A 16,428-nucleotide genomic window follows, 5' to 3' on the forward strand; every position below is an offset into this window, starting at 1 on the left:
ACCCTTGGGGACCAAATGGTGCCAGGTTGGTAAGCAATGTCTGGAAAACACAGGATGTTCCCAGTATTGCATTAATTATGACATTCACTCAGCAGCAGTTGTACAAAGTACAAAAGGTTCTTGTCCTGTGGGTTTGCACCCTAAATGACAGTAAACAAAACAAGCAATTGGCAGCGTTCTCTTTCTATATCCTGTTTTATAAAGGTACAAGAAGCATAACTATCTCAGATGTATAAAAAGAACAGGAATAACAACAGGAGCTCCCCATTTTATGAACAAGTAAAGGGAAGCCCAGAGAGCACAGAGATTTACCCAGTGTGTAGAATTATGTTGCCAGTCTAGCCTGGAGCACCCATCTTTTTTCTTCTGCTCTATCCAGGTGGTTCCTGCTCTGTCCAGTCCAGGGTCTGAGTTTTGCCCCTCGATTGCAGACTGGTTGTGACACAACCTAGATCTCCAGTTGGGAAAAGATACTTGGAAAGGAGGGAGTTTTTGATGGAATTTGAAAAAGGGAAGATTGCAACTGTACAAGTGGGCCAGGGGAGGTGGCCTCACCTGTGCTGGCCCTTGAGCACCACTGTCCTTAACCTCTAAGGACAGAGATACACGGTAGTTATCAGCGCTGAGGCAACTGCTCACATTTTTCTGTCTCAGCCTCTAGAATCTTTTTTGTGCACAGGCCTTTTAAAAATCTTATGCCACCCTTGTTTGCAACTTCCTGTTTCTTGCTTATGGTGATTCCTTGAGGAAGAGCTCCATCTGCTGGCGGGCACTGACAGATGGCATCTCGGCTTTTCTCCCTAGTCTCAGGGATGCCTCTTGCCAAGCAGTGCAAGTAGATGATGTCATTTGCAGCCCTTGTCCCTCAAGTTGCTCGGAGTTTCTGTGTTGACCCCGACGCTGGCTGGTCCTTCCTCACAGACCCTACACCCACCTCTATCCCCTTTCCCCAAAGCAGTATCCCAGATGCTCCCCCTTCAGGACCCTTCCAAAAATATGCTACACTCAGTTTCTCAAAGGAAAATCTCTAAGAATGGATTTTCAGGCAACAGCTTGAGATGTTTTAGGTGACAGGCCCTGATTATCCAAGATAAAGGTTGCTGCCAGCTCACTGTTGACCTTAAAGATAAAAGTTATTTTACCAGCAAAAATGGGTTTATTCTGGAACAGCAAAGAATTGCAATTCTGGACAAGCAAGCTATAATAAAAGCCATAGGCAAGTCCAACAAACCAAGGAGGGGAACATTATACAGAGAAAGGAAATTGGGAAGGGTTTTGAACAAAAGTCCTTTGGAGAAAAGATTTCAGGGAGATGATGGTTTCTCATTAGTTGAGTTGCAGGAGGTGTAATGTGTGTCTTTTCCTGTTGGGGCCCACAATTGATTCTTTCCTGTTGAGGATTCTTCTGTTGGAGTCTGTAATTGACAATTCTTTCTGAGCTCCCCCTTCTGGCTTCCCGACACCATTTTAGTGAGGTTTCCTTTATTTTCAGATCACCACGCTCAGGCCCACTGCCTGATTACTGGCTGACAGCTGGGGTGGGGAATGAGGAAGGATTCCTGAACTCCTACTTCTTACTTGGGAGCCCCAACTCTTGGCTGTCAGATTTTATAATGCCTGGGGACCAATGGTCAGTGTTCATTTAGCTTGGGAGTGGGAGAAACAGCTCCCAGTCACCAGAGCCTCTGGGAATCCTTGGGAGAAAGGGAGGAGTGGGCACAAGTGGCACCTTTGTTTCGGAGCCTCCTGAGGCTCTGGGATCCTCAGGCCAGAAGAGCCTTCTGGCTGTAGGGACCCACGGCATTGCCAACTCACAACCAGCCTCCCGTTTTTATCTGCAGATCCCCACAGGACAGACAGCCCAATGAGATTGGGTATGGAGTTGTAGCCTTTCTTGTTTTTTTTTTGTTTTTCCGGGGCTAGTAGGAGCTCCTTAGAAGGGGGAAAAGGGTGAAAAGACTGAAGTTCCTTCATGTTTCCTTTCTGCCTGGCTAGTCTCCATGCATTTGGAGGCATCTTCGGGTGTTCCCAGATTTAAAGGCAGAGAACAGTATTGTCTCCAGCTGTCGGATCCGGAGAAACGCTTAACAGGAGTGCGGCCTTATGCCGGGGTGATCGGGTTTCCCCAGGCCCCGGAGATAGTGTGTGCGTAGCACACGGGACTTCTGTTGTGAAGTGGACTCCACGAAGGAAAAAGGATCTTTCGGGTCCATTAAAAACACAGCCACACAAATTCAAGCAGCCTACGTATACTATTTGCATTTTAGCCCAGCCCAAGCCAAGTCTTCTTGAAGTCTCGCCTCCTGAAAGCTGTGCCCGCGCCCAGTCAGTCCTAAAAAGCCACACCTACTAGAGATCACTGTCCTAGAGGGATCCCAGGGTCCCTGGAAGCCTCTCCCTGCCCCGCAGGCGGTGGGGAGGCGGTGCGCTCAGCAGTTGAGGTTCAGCACGCGGCAGGAGCAGACGCTGCGGAAGAAGCGGCACTTGCAGGAGGCGCACGGGTCACAGCAGGCGGGTGCCGGCGGCTTGCAGCTGTAGCCGGTGGTCACGCAAGGGGCGGAAGGCCGGGGCCGGGGCCGCGCCACCTTCTTCAACGAAACCTTTTTCTGTGGGGAAATGCCAGGGCTGCCCAAGTCGCCCTCTCCCGCCCCGCCTGTCTTAACCTGCCTGCGAACTCTGGGTTGTCGAGGGCCGCAACCAGACATCCCCATCCGCTGCCCTCCACCAACTCAAGTCATGCCTAAAGGGCACCCCAGGCGTCACCCCACCACCGCCTCCATCCCCATCAAAACTGACCTAACCCTCTTCTCTCCTTAGGGAATCCCACTCAGCTCCACAGTTTTTAACTACCATCCATCTCTGTCTTTTCCCCTTCCGGTATATCTGCATCCCATCAGTTCTGCCTTCACAATAAAACCGGAGTCCACCTACTTCTTCACCTCCGCTACCCTGGGCCAGGCCACTGTCTAATGTCTGCTGCTCTGGCCCCTTTATGGTCCGCCCTTCAGTGCTCCAAAGGAATCTCTCTGAAGACCTATGATGGCACCCCACTCTAGTTTAAAGCCCCCCCAATGGTTTTTCTTTGCACTTACAATAAAACATAAACTTTACTTTGGCCCTTGAGGACCCTGTGGATTGGCCCCAGCCACCTCTCCCACCTGCTTTACCAAACTGCCCCACTGGCCTTCCTTGTGTGCACCAAACAGAAATTGTTCCTGCTGCAGGGCCGTTCAGCTGGCTACTCCCTTGCCTGGGGACATTCTTTGCTGTGCTGTTCCATACAGGCAGCCACTAGCTTTATGTAACTAGTGAGTACTTGAAATGTGTCTAGTGAAAAGAACTGAATTTTCAAATTTTGTTTAATTTTAATTAAACTTAAAACAAGTAGTGTAAAATTGTTTTCATTAAACACTTTGTTTTGTTAGGACTATGTTTGGCTATTAAAATTAGTATTGATGTGTTGTACGTGTAAAATATGAACCAGGTTTCAAAGACTTAGCATAAAGAGAATGTAAAATATATTAACTTTTTTATATGATTACATATTAAAATAATATTTTGGATATATTGGGTTAAATAAAATATTAAAGTTAACTGCATGTTTTTCTTTTTACTTTTTTGAAATGTGGCTACTAGAACATTTAAAATTATATATGTGGCTCACATTGGATTTCTATTGGGCATTGCTGCTCGAGATTACTGAATTTTTCAGTCTTTATTTAAGGGCTGCTTCCTTGGAGAAGCCCTCCCTGACCACTCTTCCCTTCACTGTCTCATTACCATGCTTTAATTCCTTCAGCATTTATCATATTCTGAATTTATTTCACCTGTTTATTGGTTTACTTGCTGTTAGCCCATTTTCCCCACAAGAATGTAAATTCCATGAGAGGAGGGATATATTCCCTTGTTCACTTCTATATTCCCAGTACCTAGGCATATTAATATATTTGTCAATTATATACCCTTACCTGTCAATCATCTGACCTGCTTGTTCACTTTATAGAAGGTCCAGAGAAGAGCAGAGACTTTCTTAAGATCAGACAGTGCCAAGTCCTACTTCCTAGTAATGCCTAGTCCAGGACTCCCTGTTCTGGTTACAGTCGATCTGACAAACTAAAGCACACTAAAACAGGAATAACGTGTGCATTTCAACAATGCCTTAATCCAGTCTTTCCCAAAGTATGGGAATCTGTACCATAGTGCTATGATTTTTAGGTGGCATATGAATATTAAATACAACTGAATCATAGTGAGAAGGAATTCTTTTTTCTATCTCGTTCAACTTGAAAGGCTGTTTGGTACCAACATGTCCCTAATACCTCCCCAGTGCTTTCCAATCTGCCCTTTAACACAGAGAGCAACAAGTCTCAGATTTAGAGCCTTTGGCAAGCAACACCATCTAGCTAGAATCCACTAACAGTGTTTTATTTCCATTTTACTTATTTTTATGGTTGTTAGGCCAGGTGCAGAAACCGCCTTAGGCCTCTGCTGGGAGAAACCACCCAGAATGTGCTGAATAGAAGCCATCCTATCTTAGAAGCCATCTTATCTTGTCTTGCTCCCTGCTGGCTTGTATTTTTCTCACAGGAGCCCATGATCAATGGACCTGAACATTCCCTGACAATGGCAGGGGAACCAGGATATGGAGCAAGAGGACATGGACACACCTGGAAACCCTCAGTTGCGATGAACAATACAACCAAAAGCCCGTGAAGCATTGAAGAGGAACAGCCTTGCTTACCTCCCCTTATAAAACTCCACACCCCTCTTGCTCAGGGAGGTTATGGTCTTCTCTAACCTAACCTCCTGCAGCTCAAACACGCCAAATAAATTCTAATAGACCAATTTTGGTCTGCTGCAACTCATTCGTCCAGCTGTGCCTGACAATGGTTACCTTCTATTGATGACAAGTGATACTGGTTTTCTATCATAGTTACATATTTGTTTTTAAAGTTTTAACTTCAAATACATTTAATAAATAGATGAAACTCAGATATGACAAAAGCTGTGGAAATGGTTCTGAAATGACTGAGGTTTGGGAAACATTGCATTCACCCAAAAGAATAAGTGATGATGAAATTTCAGGCACGGGGCTAGCTAGTTAATGAGATGCTTTTCAGTAGGCAAGCTATTTTACTGAGTGAACCTCAGCTTCCTGGGCTCCTGTGAGGGTCTGGTTCAGGGCTCAAGGTCAGGAAGCCTTTAGGTACCTCGCTGTCAGCTTCTTTTGTTCATAAAGACCTGGAAAATCTTTCATTCACTTCCTAGCCAGAGTTTAGGTGTCCTCCCCTTTCAAGCCCAATCCTAGCCCCACAATGAGAACTCCCAGGCCTACCTTGGAAGATCTCTTCTTCTTTTCCGCCTCTTTTCTGCTGATCTTTTTGGATTTCTTGTTTAGTGCTTCAAAGAAAGACAGAAGCAGCAAAGCCAGATGTTTCTGGGGGCCCTGAGCTACAGCAAAGAGGGAGGAGCTGGGGGGTTCCGGGAAGTCCCAGGGTAGGGGAGAGGAGGAGAGGTTGGCTGGATGAATTACATCTTGATACTTAGGCCAGCAGGTTCTTGTTAGCCTGGCTGCTGACCTGGAACCAGGGACTAAGAACAAAGTGTCCTCTGAGGGAAGGCAAAGGGGAAATGCGAGAAAGCCCTGGAAAATGGACTCAGTGTCTTGTACATGGACGGACCTGTGTTTCCTGTATTCCTGTTTTCCATTTCTCAGAGCTCTGGAGACAGGCAGACCTGATTTGAATCCAGACTCTGCCATATAACAGCTGTGTGGCCTTAGCCAACCTACTTAACCTCCTTAAGACTCAGTTTTCTCATCTGCCAATAGGGCACTGTATTACTTAACCTTGCAGGGTTGTCTGGCGAATAAGCAAGGTATGTTTATAAAGTGGAAAGTCTGGCACATTGAAAGTGATTAGTGCTGATGTGCCCCAGCCCTTCCCTTGCCTTATTTTGCTAATACATCTAGAATATCTTCTTTTCCTAGTGAGAGGCAAGGCAGTAAGGGATATCAGTTTTGAGCTTAGGTTCTGGAGTTAAACAGCTGGGTTTGAATTCTGGCTCTGCCAATTAAGAACTGTGTGATCTTATGTTAGTTACTTAACTTAAGCCTCAATTTACTCAACTGTGAAACAGGAATAAAACTACTACTCCCCTCACAGTGCCTAGCACACAGTAAGTATTTCGTTGTTGGCATCATCATGTCAAGTCAAACCAGAAGCTCTCTAGTGCCAGCTCCAATGTCCCTGATTTGTCCCTGAACAATCATTCTCCACCCTGGCATAACAGGTTCATCCTAGACTTGGTTATATTCTGCAGGAGTTCCTGAAGTTTGTTACCATTGATAGGAGTTCCGTGATTCAGTAAGTTTCAGAAATGCTAAGTTAAACCAAGTTCACCAATGTCTTGACTTCAGGCGTTCTCAGAGTCTCTAACATGCTAAGCTACATATCAGATTGGTAGCATGCAGGGCTTTCCAAACCAAGTAAGGGTTGCTTTACTCCTCCAGGATTACTTCACAGAACGAGCAATAAGGAGCCCTGACCTATGGCAATGGATCCAATCCCGGTATGAGCCTGGGAAGCATGCCTGACATCCTGCAGCCCCTGCTCACAGGCCAGAACCCAGACGCTGGGCCGCAGGCCAGGCTACTTACCCACGATAGAGACTGAAGGGGAATCCAGCAGGTTCATGGAGGAGTTGCCCCTCAGGCTCCTGTCATCTTTGTGCTTCTCCTCAGGTGCCAGGTGGCTGTAGGCAGCGAGGAAGCACAGGCAGACTATCAGGCTGACCAGGAGCAGGCGGGTGACATCCATCTTGGGAAGGCTGAGTGGGACCGGGAAGGCAGTCAGGGAAAGCATGTGCCCTCCTACTTGTTTTGTTGCTTTGGGCTGGGGCTCTTCCCGCATTCCACAAGTGTCCCACTAGAGCCGGAGGACCAGCAGGGCATAGGACAGGAAAGGGGAACTGATGAAGAAGAGAGAAAAGGAGAGATGGAAAGAGGAAGAAAGACAAGGAAGGGACGGAGAATGAAGCAAAGAGAAAAGGAATGCATTTCAATTAATCTCTGCCACCCAGAGGGTGGAGTGCTGTTCTTTGTAAAAGTCAGCGGCCTCAGGAGACCCTAGGCCTGGGCAGAGTTGTTGAAAGGTCCTCAGTACTGCCTCACAGTGGCAGAGGTTTTACTAAGGTGCCGCGAACAAGGCTCCTAAGTTAAGACTCGGTGAGCAACAGGCGGGGATAAATGGCTCCTTCAGACAAGTGTATACGTCATCGCATACACTACATTCCCATGTCCAGAGGGAAAGAATGCAGGTATGGTTTGTGTCGAGAGAACCTGGGCTTATCGACATAGGCTAACTGGATTTGTTGATTTACTGATCTGTTGCTAGCTGGATTTTGATGAAGCAGACGGATCCCTGAGTGAATTTCTTCCATTGAATGTCTGGGTTTGGTTCAGTCAGGGCGTTGGCAGCATCTTCATCTTCTCTGAATGCAGGATTCCCACCCCAGATCCTCCCCGTGCTTGTTCTCTGGGGTCTGGGAAGAAGCTGGGGCTGATTTTCTAAAGGTGCTGTCTGGCCTGCCAAAAGTACTGTGGGCAAGAAGAGAATAAAACAGTCTGCTCATGCTGGTGCTACCCACTCTCCTTACAGAGCCTGGCCAATGTCTAGCCTATTCCTCCCAGCCCTCAGCTTGGTTGGGGTAAAATTTTTTCCAAGTCTGTTATATTCCAGGAGAAGGGGATCCAAACAGTTGGCTCTTACCCTCATTATAAACTTTTTGAAGTCCATCTTCTACCTCTCTCAGCCCTAGTGCCAGGTCTTCTGATTTCTTCATATCCTTTCATCATTGGGCATGCCTACCATGAACTGGCCACCAATTTTCTTTCTTAAAGCCTGGTAATGAGTCAATGAAATGAGCACTGAGCTAGGAGTCAGGATCCTTGAGTTCTTGTCTTGGCTTAAGCGTTAGTAGTAAGGTGCATGACTTTGGATAAATCCATTCTTTTTTTATGGACTCTAATTTCCTTCTTGGTAAAATGAGGGGAGTAGGCTAGGTCAGTGATATGCATTCATTTAGCAGAACTCTTTCTAAAAGTAAACGCTATCTTGCAGAATCCCGATATGTAAAACAGAAAGAGGCAATAAAGAAGTTTTTTAGGCAGCTCACATCTTTGTTGTGTGATAGGTCAATACATCTCCTCAAGCCCTAACGCCCAATACAGCTCTTGTTCCTGCCTTGTGCAGTTTGATCTCTGAGATTCCTAGCCCCTATCCACAATAGTTAGACGAAACAAATTTGTATCAGAAAAGTGCAATTATTTGCTCCATTCTCTGCTTCTCAGAACTTTGTACCGTCCCATCAAAGCCCTTATCACATGGTTATGTGTTTGTCTCTTCCACTTGATCAAAAAAAGAGAGATCATGTATTCCTCATGACCCTGAGCCTGGTACAGTGACCAGAGTAGTAACTCAGCAAATATCCAGGGAAGTCCTTGATTTATTCATGACAAACAGCAAAACCCCATTGCATCACCCAGTATTGGTTTAGGCATGGACATGTGACTGAAGATGATCTAACCAGAGGAAGCCCAGTCCTTTTTCTGGTTGTTTAGGGAAGCTCTCTCTCTTTCAGTGGATTTTTAATAAGAAGCCCACAGTCCTCGTTAGAGCTGGCAATCTTGTAGAGGTAAGCCAGCTTTAGGATGAAGCTGAAACAGTGGAAGACGACTAGACAGACAGTAAGAAAGGACATTGTTAGGCTACTAGATCAGAACTTGCCTGAAGCTCATCTTATATCTGGACTTATCAGTTACATAAGCCAATACATTCCCTTTATTGTTTTAAACTAGGTTCAGTTTTCTGTTACTTTCAACCCAGGGCATTCTAAAGGATATTTTCCCTTGTCAATTGCTCTGGAGTTGCATCTTCAGATCTAAAGTTAGACACTAAGTAAAAATTGCATAGGGTACTACAAGTTTTCTCCAGCATGGCAAATAATGGCTGTTATTTTCTGTTTCTGTTTTTTTCTTTCTATTTTGCACTGGAAAAAGGAGTTGTCTTGCCTTTAGGGGTCATACCGTATGAAAAATTCCTTTTCTTTGAACACCAGAATCATTATCAGAATAATGAAGGTTCACACTGAGAGGTGGATCGGAACTAAGATCAGCTGAGGAAATCGCAGGTCCCCAGCTCCCAATTCTGGGATTAGGGACTGGAGCAAGCACATCATATTTGCTTTATCAATATCTGTTAACTGATGGAGTAATTGTTTCTTTGGAGAAACATATTGATGACTATTATTAAAAGGCAAATGATGTGATCTAGGAAAGATAACTTGTACCATTACCAACCAATAATATTTCTTATTAATTTATCACGTTTCGGATTTGCTTTAGGACATGGCTAGGTCCTAATGAGATAAAGAGTTAGGACTGGTAAATTGTGATTATTAGAGGCAGAGGAAAAATGTCCATCATGAAGTTACCATAATGTTTTGAAACTTTCTATTATTCCATGCAGCCTAGAATTCATAAAGATTCAATGCAATAACACCTGGAATACAAATAAAAATATAATTATTGGAAATTACAAGATAATACTTTGATTAGTTGCATAAAATTAAATATGTATTTTAAGATTTTATTCTGGATCTCTGATCTCTTTCAAAAGCAATTTTGTATTTCATTTTGGCCTTCTGATTGTTGGTAAAGAGACCATTTTTTTTAAGTAGCAGAGCTCTAGCATCAATGGGTATTAACTGGAAAGACAAATCAGAAATAAATACAACTTGAAAGAAAAAAAAAGGAAAGGAAAGGATGAAGATATGGTGGAATGGGTTGTGGAGAAGCTCTGATTAAGGCAAGTCACAAGAGTCATGTCACTGATTGGGAGGCAGTATATGTAGTTATTCTATTTCTATTCTATTGCGTTTTCCCTATCATAAATGACATAATGCTGACCAAAAAGCATCCTGGGAATTCCTGCAAAGAAGTGAAAGGGTGGTTAGGAAATCTGAGTTACAAAAGGAGAGGCTAGAATTTGAGGAAGAATTTGAAACCCAGATTCTACATTCATCACTTCCTCTGAACACCTGATAATGCAGGAAGAAGATCAATTCACCATCAGAGCAGCCAGCAGGCCTAATAGAAATACTAGCCACTAGGCAGGGAGGAGATCTCACCAGCTAACAACATCTTCAGACTAATTCAGGATACATAATCAATCCTAGGGTTTGATTAAAATAAGAAATTTAAAAAAGGTTCCTTTGCTGTACAAGCAACTCTTAAAAAATAAACTTAAAATACAATTTCTTAGAACTAGGTAACTTAGTGGAACTATAAAACTAGACTGAGTCTTGGAAGGGTGAAGTCTCTATGGAATTAATCTTATTTGTGTATTGGAAAAGGGCTAAGAACCAGTATTACTTGCACCAATCCTAGGGGGATATGTATATTCTAAAAGTAATATAGGTCCATAATACCTAGTTGTATTATGAGCCTTGAGGTCAGATTTTTATTTTTTTAGAATTCAGAATTTTGTGGATTTTAGGAAAACAATATCATCTGTATACTCTATTAATCCACATATCAAGGGCTTGGGAGCACCCATAATAAAAATGTTGATGATTCTATATCCAAATATGTGAGAATATTCATAACAAACAGGATAAACAAAGACAGAATTGATTTCACAGATTTTGCTGCCAAATGAATTACCAAAGGAAAATTAAAAACTTACAGTTTCAGAGTTTGGGGATTTTGGCTTCCTTTTATAGCTACCAGGCCAGTGGTAGCCAGATGTGCACAACCAAAGCCAATGACAAAGATTTTTTACATCCTATTTTAATCTGTTATGATGGCTGAAGCTTTTCTTAAGAAGCCAGATCACAGACTGGGAAGATCTTTAGATCCTGCACATCCAAATCAGGTGGGGGGCTTGGGGTTGTGGAAAGTAGTGGATGGCCTAAGTCAGGGGTACAGGTGCCAAGTTCCTGATTCTCTCGTGAGGGTTCATTCTAGGGACTTCATTACCACTTTTACAATAAAACAGGGAGACCAATTTCTTCCTCGTTCCTATCTCCCAGGATGTAAGTTACAGGCAGGCTACCTAATTTGTGGGGGCTCAGTGCAAAATGAAAATGTAGGACTACATGTTTAAAAAGTAAGAATTTCAAGGAGGCTATAGGAGAGCATTAAACTAAGCATGAGGCCCTCTCAATGTGGGACCCTGTGCAACTGCACAACTTCCATGCCCATGAAGCCAGCCCTGGTTAGAAAATTGAGAAAGTTGACACTGATGTTGTGACATATTAGCTATGAAGAAGTTTGTGGATTGTGGGAAACATTAAATTACCCTCAGTAAAGTTTCGGCAATAAATTATGAGTATATAATAATGAGACTTCTTATGGACATCTCTGCAGCTGTCTAACCAGTGCACCATGCATCAACCATCTTCCCACCCCCTTCCTCTGCCTGCCCCCGCCCCCACACTCCAGTACAAGCTGTTGTTTCTCAGTCTACTTGTGTAGGACACAGCTCCCTGGCCCCTGCTGGTATTATGAGCCTTGTGTTCCCCCAGGCTGAGGCAGTCGGTCGCCGGTCACAGCAGCTCACGGCAGCTCTCACCGGCTGCTGGCCACTCATAATGGCTGCCAGCCACTCACACTGGCCACTGGCCATTCATGGCAGGACATGGTAGCCCACAGCAGCACATAGCAGCCCACGGCCACTCACGATGGCTCAGGCATCAAACATCTTAATGGAGCAGGGACCAAAGAATGGACCTGAGCTCTAGACCCAGTCCTGCCAGTAATTCATTGTGTGACTCCTGGTAAGTTACTTTCTCTCTGTGGGCACCTTTTCCCCCCCCAGCTATATGAGAAAGGATTTTGATTAGATGTTTAAGTTTTCTTCTAACTCTGACTTGCTATAATTCCAAATAAGTGGCATCCCATTCAGAGAGGCTGCAAGACATTTTTTTGAGTTATTTCTTTTGATGTCAAGAACTGCCCTCTGAGAATAAATCTAATTTCTGAAAATACACAATGATTTGTAGCCAAGTCTGGTAAGGATAATAATGTGTGGTCTAAGTCATGGGATTTCATAATTAAAAAATGATTTTGATTTTTAGCTGACACAACCAGAATTGAGATAGCCAGTTGAGTGTTTTTCCTCAAAGTTGTAACCCTGAGAGGCCATACATTCATTCTAATACTGCAAGTTGCATAAAAAATACCTTTATAATTCTAGACATGCCTTCAGAGGCAATTTAAAAGTCATACAAAAAAAAAGCACCATATAACTTAATAATCACAGCTTTTACCTTGGAATGGAAATCTGTTTCAGTTGAGGACCAGACATGCACCCAAAAAGTAATCAAGAGATTTCTGGTCAAGATGGCAGAGTAGGTAAATGTTATGTTTGCCTCAACTCATGACCACGTCAAAATGACAACTAACTATACAACAACCATCATTGCGAATCGCCTGAAGTCTAGCTGAACAGAAGTCCTATAACTAAGGATATACAGAAGAAGCCACCTTGAGAGTGGTAGAAGGGGCAGAGACATGGAATGAGCTGGTCCCACACCAGCCTGTGGCTGTTAAAAATCAGAAGGGATATCTTGGCTGTGGAGATTTCCCTCAGAGGAGTGAGGGGTCCCAGCCCCACACCAGGCTCCCCAGCCCACAGTTCCAAAGCTGGAAAGAGAAGTTCCCATAACTTCTGGCTGTGAAAACCAGCGGAGATTGTGGCTGAGTGAGATGGCGGGTGGCTGTTGTCCCTGGCGTTGCTCTTAAAGGACTTGCACACAGACTTACTCACTGACAAACTCACTCGCTCTGAGCTCCAACGCTGAGGCATCATCTTGAAAGATGCCAGGGATGTACAGGGAGGAACGGAATTGTCTGGCTTCAGGACAAGGGCTGGAGAGGCAGCTTTCTCCCAAACAGAAGTGCTGGCAGGCAACACTGTCCTTCGTTGAGCCCTTTCCCTACCCAGTGTGCAGATGCAGGCAGCCGCCATATCTGAGTCTCCATCAACTTGGCTGACACTGTTCACCTGGCCCTGGTGATTCCTGGAGACCCCGCCCCACCCAACTTGTGGGCCCACCCAAGATGCTTCCAGTGGCTTTTCCATACAAATGACCTGTCTTGCATCATGCTGTGGACTTTCCTAAAATCTCTCAAAAGTTCACAAACTTCAAACAAGCAGCATTTAGCCTCAGCGTGCCCTGTACCTCTTGCTGAGCAGCCCAAAGCCCAGTAGCCATTGGCAGTAGCCAGCCTCGGTTTGTGACTTGGTCTCTTAGGGCCAAGCCCAGTGTGGGTGGTTGCCATCTGCAGATTGCTCTGTGGCTCATTCCAGGTGGCCCCGGGCAGGGCACAGGATGCAGGTGAACTTGGCTTGTGGCAGGGTCCCTCCCAGGAGGCCCCAGGGCCGGCACATGTGGTGGCCAGCTTCAGACTAATCCAGAGCACAACCAAGGTGCCTCTGTGGACAACACACAAGGGGAAGACTGAGAAGGCACTAGTGCCCTGCTAGAGCGAATCCTGCTCTATAGGGTCATCCCCTGCACAACAGGTCCTCCACTGTAATCATGGCCAGCCCTCACAACCAATCAGCCTGAGGGTCAATCCCTCCCATTCACATGGCAACAGCAGTCAAGGCTCAACTACAACAGGGGGCACACACAACCCACACAGGGGACACACCTGCAGCAACTAGTTCAGGGGAACAAGGAGACTGCGCCACTGGGCCCCACAGGACACCTTTTGCATAAGGCGACTCTACTAAAACTGGGAGACATAGCAGCTCTACCTAATACACAGAAACAAACACAAGGAGGCAGTCAAAATGGGAACAAAGAAACATGTCCCAAATGAGTGAACAGAAAAAAGCTCCAGAAAAAGAACTAAATAAAATGGAAACAAGCAATTTACCAGAGTTCAAAACATTAGTTAAAAGGATGCTTCAACAAAGAGAGGTGAAACATAAAATTGGAGATGGAAAACATAGAAAAGAACCAGCCAGAAATGAAGAATACAATAACTGAAATGAAGAATACATCACAGGAAATCAACAGTAGATTAGATGACGCAGAGGATCGAATCAGCGATTTGGAAGATAAGGTAGCAGAAAACACCCAATTGGAACAGCAAAAAGAAAAAAGAATCCAAAAAAAAAAAAAAAAAAAAAAGAGGAGAGTTTAAGGGACTCTCTGGGACAACATCAAGTGCACCAACATTTGCATCATTGGGGTACCAGAAGGAGAAGAGAAAGAACAAAGAATTGAAAACCCATTTGAAGAAATGATGGAAAACTTCCCCAACCTGGTGAAGGAAATAGACATACAAGCCCAGGAAGTGCAGAAAGTCCCAAACTAGATGAACCCAAACAGACCAACACCAAGACACATCATAATTAAAATGCCAAAGGTTAAAGACAAAGAGAGAATCTTAAAAGCTGCAAGAGAAAAGCAGTTAGTTACCTAAAAGAAAGCTCCTATAAGACTGTCACTGATTTATCAACAGAAACTTTGCAGGCCAGAAGGAATTGGCATGAAATAGTCAAAGTGATGACTTTGAAATATTGCTTTAAAATATTCAAAGCAAAGACCTAAAACCAAGATTACTCTACCCAGCAAAACTATCATTTAAAATTGAAGGACTGAAAAATAAATAAATAAATAAAAAATTGAAGGACTGATAAAGAACTTCCCAGACAAGAAAAAGCTAAAGGAGTTCATCTACACCAAACCAGTATTACAAGAAATGTTAGAGGGACTTCTTTAAGAAGAAGAAGAAAAGATTAAAAATATGAAGAATAAAATGGCAATAACTACATATCTATCAACAATTACTTTAAATATAATTGGATTAAATACTCCAATCAAAAGATAGGGTGGCTGAATGGATAAGAAAACAAGACCCTTACATATGCTGTCTACAAAAGATTCCCTGCAGATTGAAAGACACATACGTAAAGTGAAAGTAAAGTGATGGAAAAAGATATTTTCTGAAAAAAACAAGCTGAAGTAGCAATACTCATACCAGACAAAACAGACTTTAAAACCAAGGCTATACCAAGAGACAAAGAAGGACACAGTAACACTACTTCTGATTATTTAGCTGAAGAAACCCAAAACACTACTTTGAAGGGACATGTACATCCATATGTTCATTACAGCATTGTTTACAATAGCCAAGATATGGAGGCAATCTGGGTGTCCATCAATGAATTAATGAATAAAGAAGAGGTGGTACATATATACAGTGGAATATTACTCAGCCATAAAGTTTTTTATAATGAGGGAGTCTAGAAAGTATAAGGGATGGGCCAGTGAGAAAAGTGGAGACTTCTTTTTTGTAGCTGTTGGGGTTGGGAGAACAGAATGGAAAAGGATAAGGAGAAAGAGAAGAAAGCTTGTGGATACTGACAAAGATGCTCTACCCGGCCAAACTTTAGTTAGGTTCCTCTGAAACCTTTTCTCGGCGAGGTCTCAACATTGTCTCCCATTCTGTCTTTGGCCTGCCTAGCTCACAAGTTATATAAATGTCTAACTACTCTGTTGTACTCCTGAAATTAATATAATTGTATATCAACAATTATTGTAATTGTTGTAAATGTAATTGAAAAAAATGAAAAAAAAAAATTTAAGTAGGAAAAAACAAAACAAAAAGTAATTGAGAGACTTAAAGAAATATCAATTTAACCTTCTTTTTGAAAAAAGTTTATAAGCTCACTAGATTTTAGAATTAATGAGAAGAGAATTAAAAAGGCAGAAAAAGAAATAGAGAAGAAAAAAGAAAGATAAGTAGGGAGGAAAAGACAAAGAAATAGAAGAAGAGTTACAGGGATTGGAAGTGCAAGGTTCCAAAAACTTCATCTATAATTTTTTTAAATAAAAAAGACTTGAAGCAAATATGGTAATAAATAAGGACAAAATTTTCTATCTTTAAAAATATTCTTTTTTTCCTAAAGAATATTTCCTAATTTTTTTTCCTAAAAAAGGAAAAAAAGAAGTAAATTGTACTCTGATGTGGTCTCCATATCTGGTAAATCATGTACCTTTGAAAAGTTGATTAGCAGGGTTCAGACCTCTTAGGTCTTTAGATGTTTTTAAGAATGGGGCAATTATTTACAGCCAAGCCAAGATGGTGGTTCTGTTTCTCTCTGAATGGATGCCTCTCTTTAACCAGAATAAAGCGTGGCTCATCTCACCCAAAAGACCAGGGTTTGTGATTTAGTGTTGCATATCCCTAAGTGGATTCCAGTTTGCCCAGGTGGAGAGGGCAGTGAGGGAAGGAAGACAGCCCATCAGCACCAGTCAGAATCAGCTGTTACCAGACATGAGCTGATGCGTGACCCTCAGCATGCCTTTTACAACCATGGGTGGGGAACAGGGAGCAAGATATGGGCA

The 16,428-nt window shown here is 43.3% G+C and overlaps 1 protein-coding gene across 3 annotated transcripts in view; it reads right to left on the reverse strand.

Annotated features, from left to right (window-relative positions):
* Positions 1–1,136: 1,136 nt before the first annotated feature.
* Positions 1,137–16,428, reverse strand: part of ASIP (agouti signaling protein) — a 90,701-nt gene continuing 75,409 nt past the window's right edge. For 2 of the 3 annotated variants that reach the window (XM_074318251.1, XM_074318252.1), the window contains 3 exons: positions 6,659–6,828; positions 5,336–5,400; positions 1,137–2,606 (listed from right to left, as the gene is read on the reverse strand). In XM_074318251.1, coding sequence (XP_074174352.1) covers positions 2,430–2,606; positions 5,336–5,400; positions 6,659–6,828 — 412 coding nt within the window. In that variant the 3' untranslated portion in view covers positions 1,137–2,429. Of the gene's footprint in view, positions 2,607–5,335; positions 5,401–6,658; positions 9,529–16,428 lie in introns of those variants that run through there. The other variant, XM_019733820.2, reaches the window with a different exon arrangement.

The sequence above is a fragment of the Rhinolophus sinicus genome, linkage group LG13 (genome assembly GCF_036562045.2).
Source record: "Rhinolophus sinicus isolate RSC01 linkage group LG13, ASM3656204v1, whole genome shotgun sequence".
Lineage (NCBI taxonomy): Eukaryota > Metazoa > Chordata > Mammalia > Chiroptera > Rhinolophidae > Rhinolophus > Rhinolophus sinicus.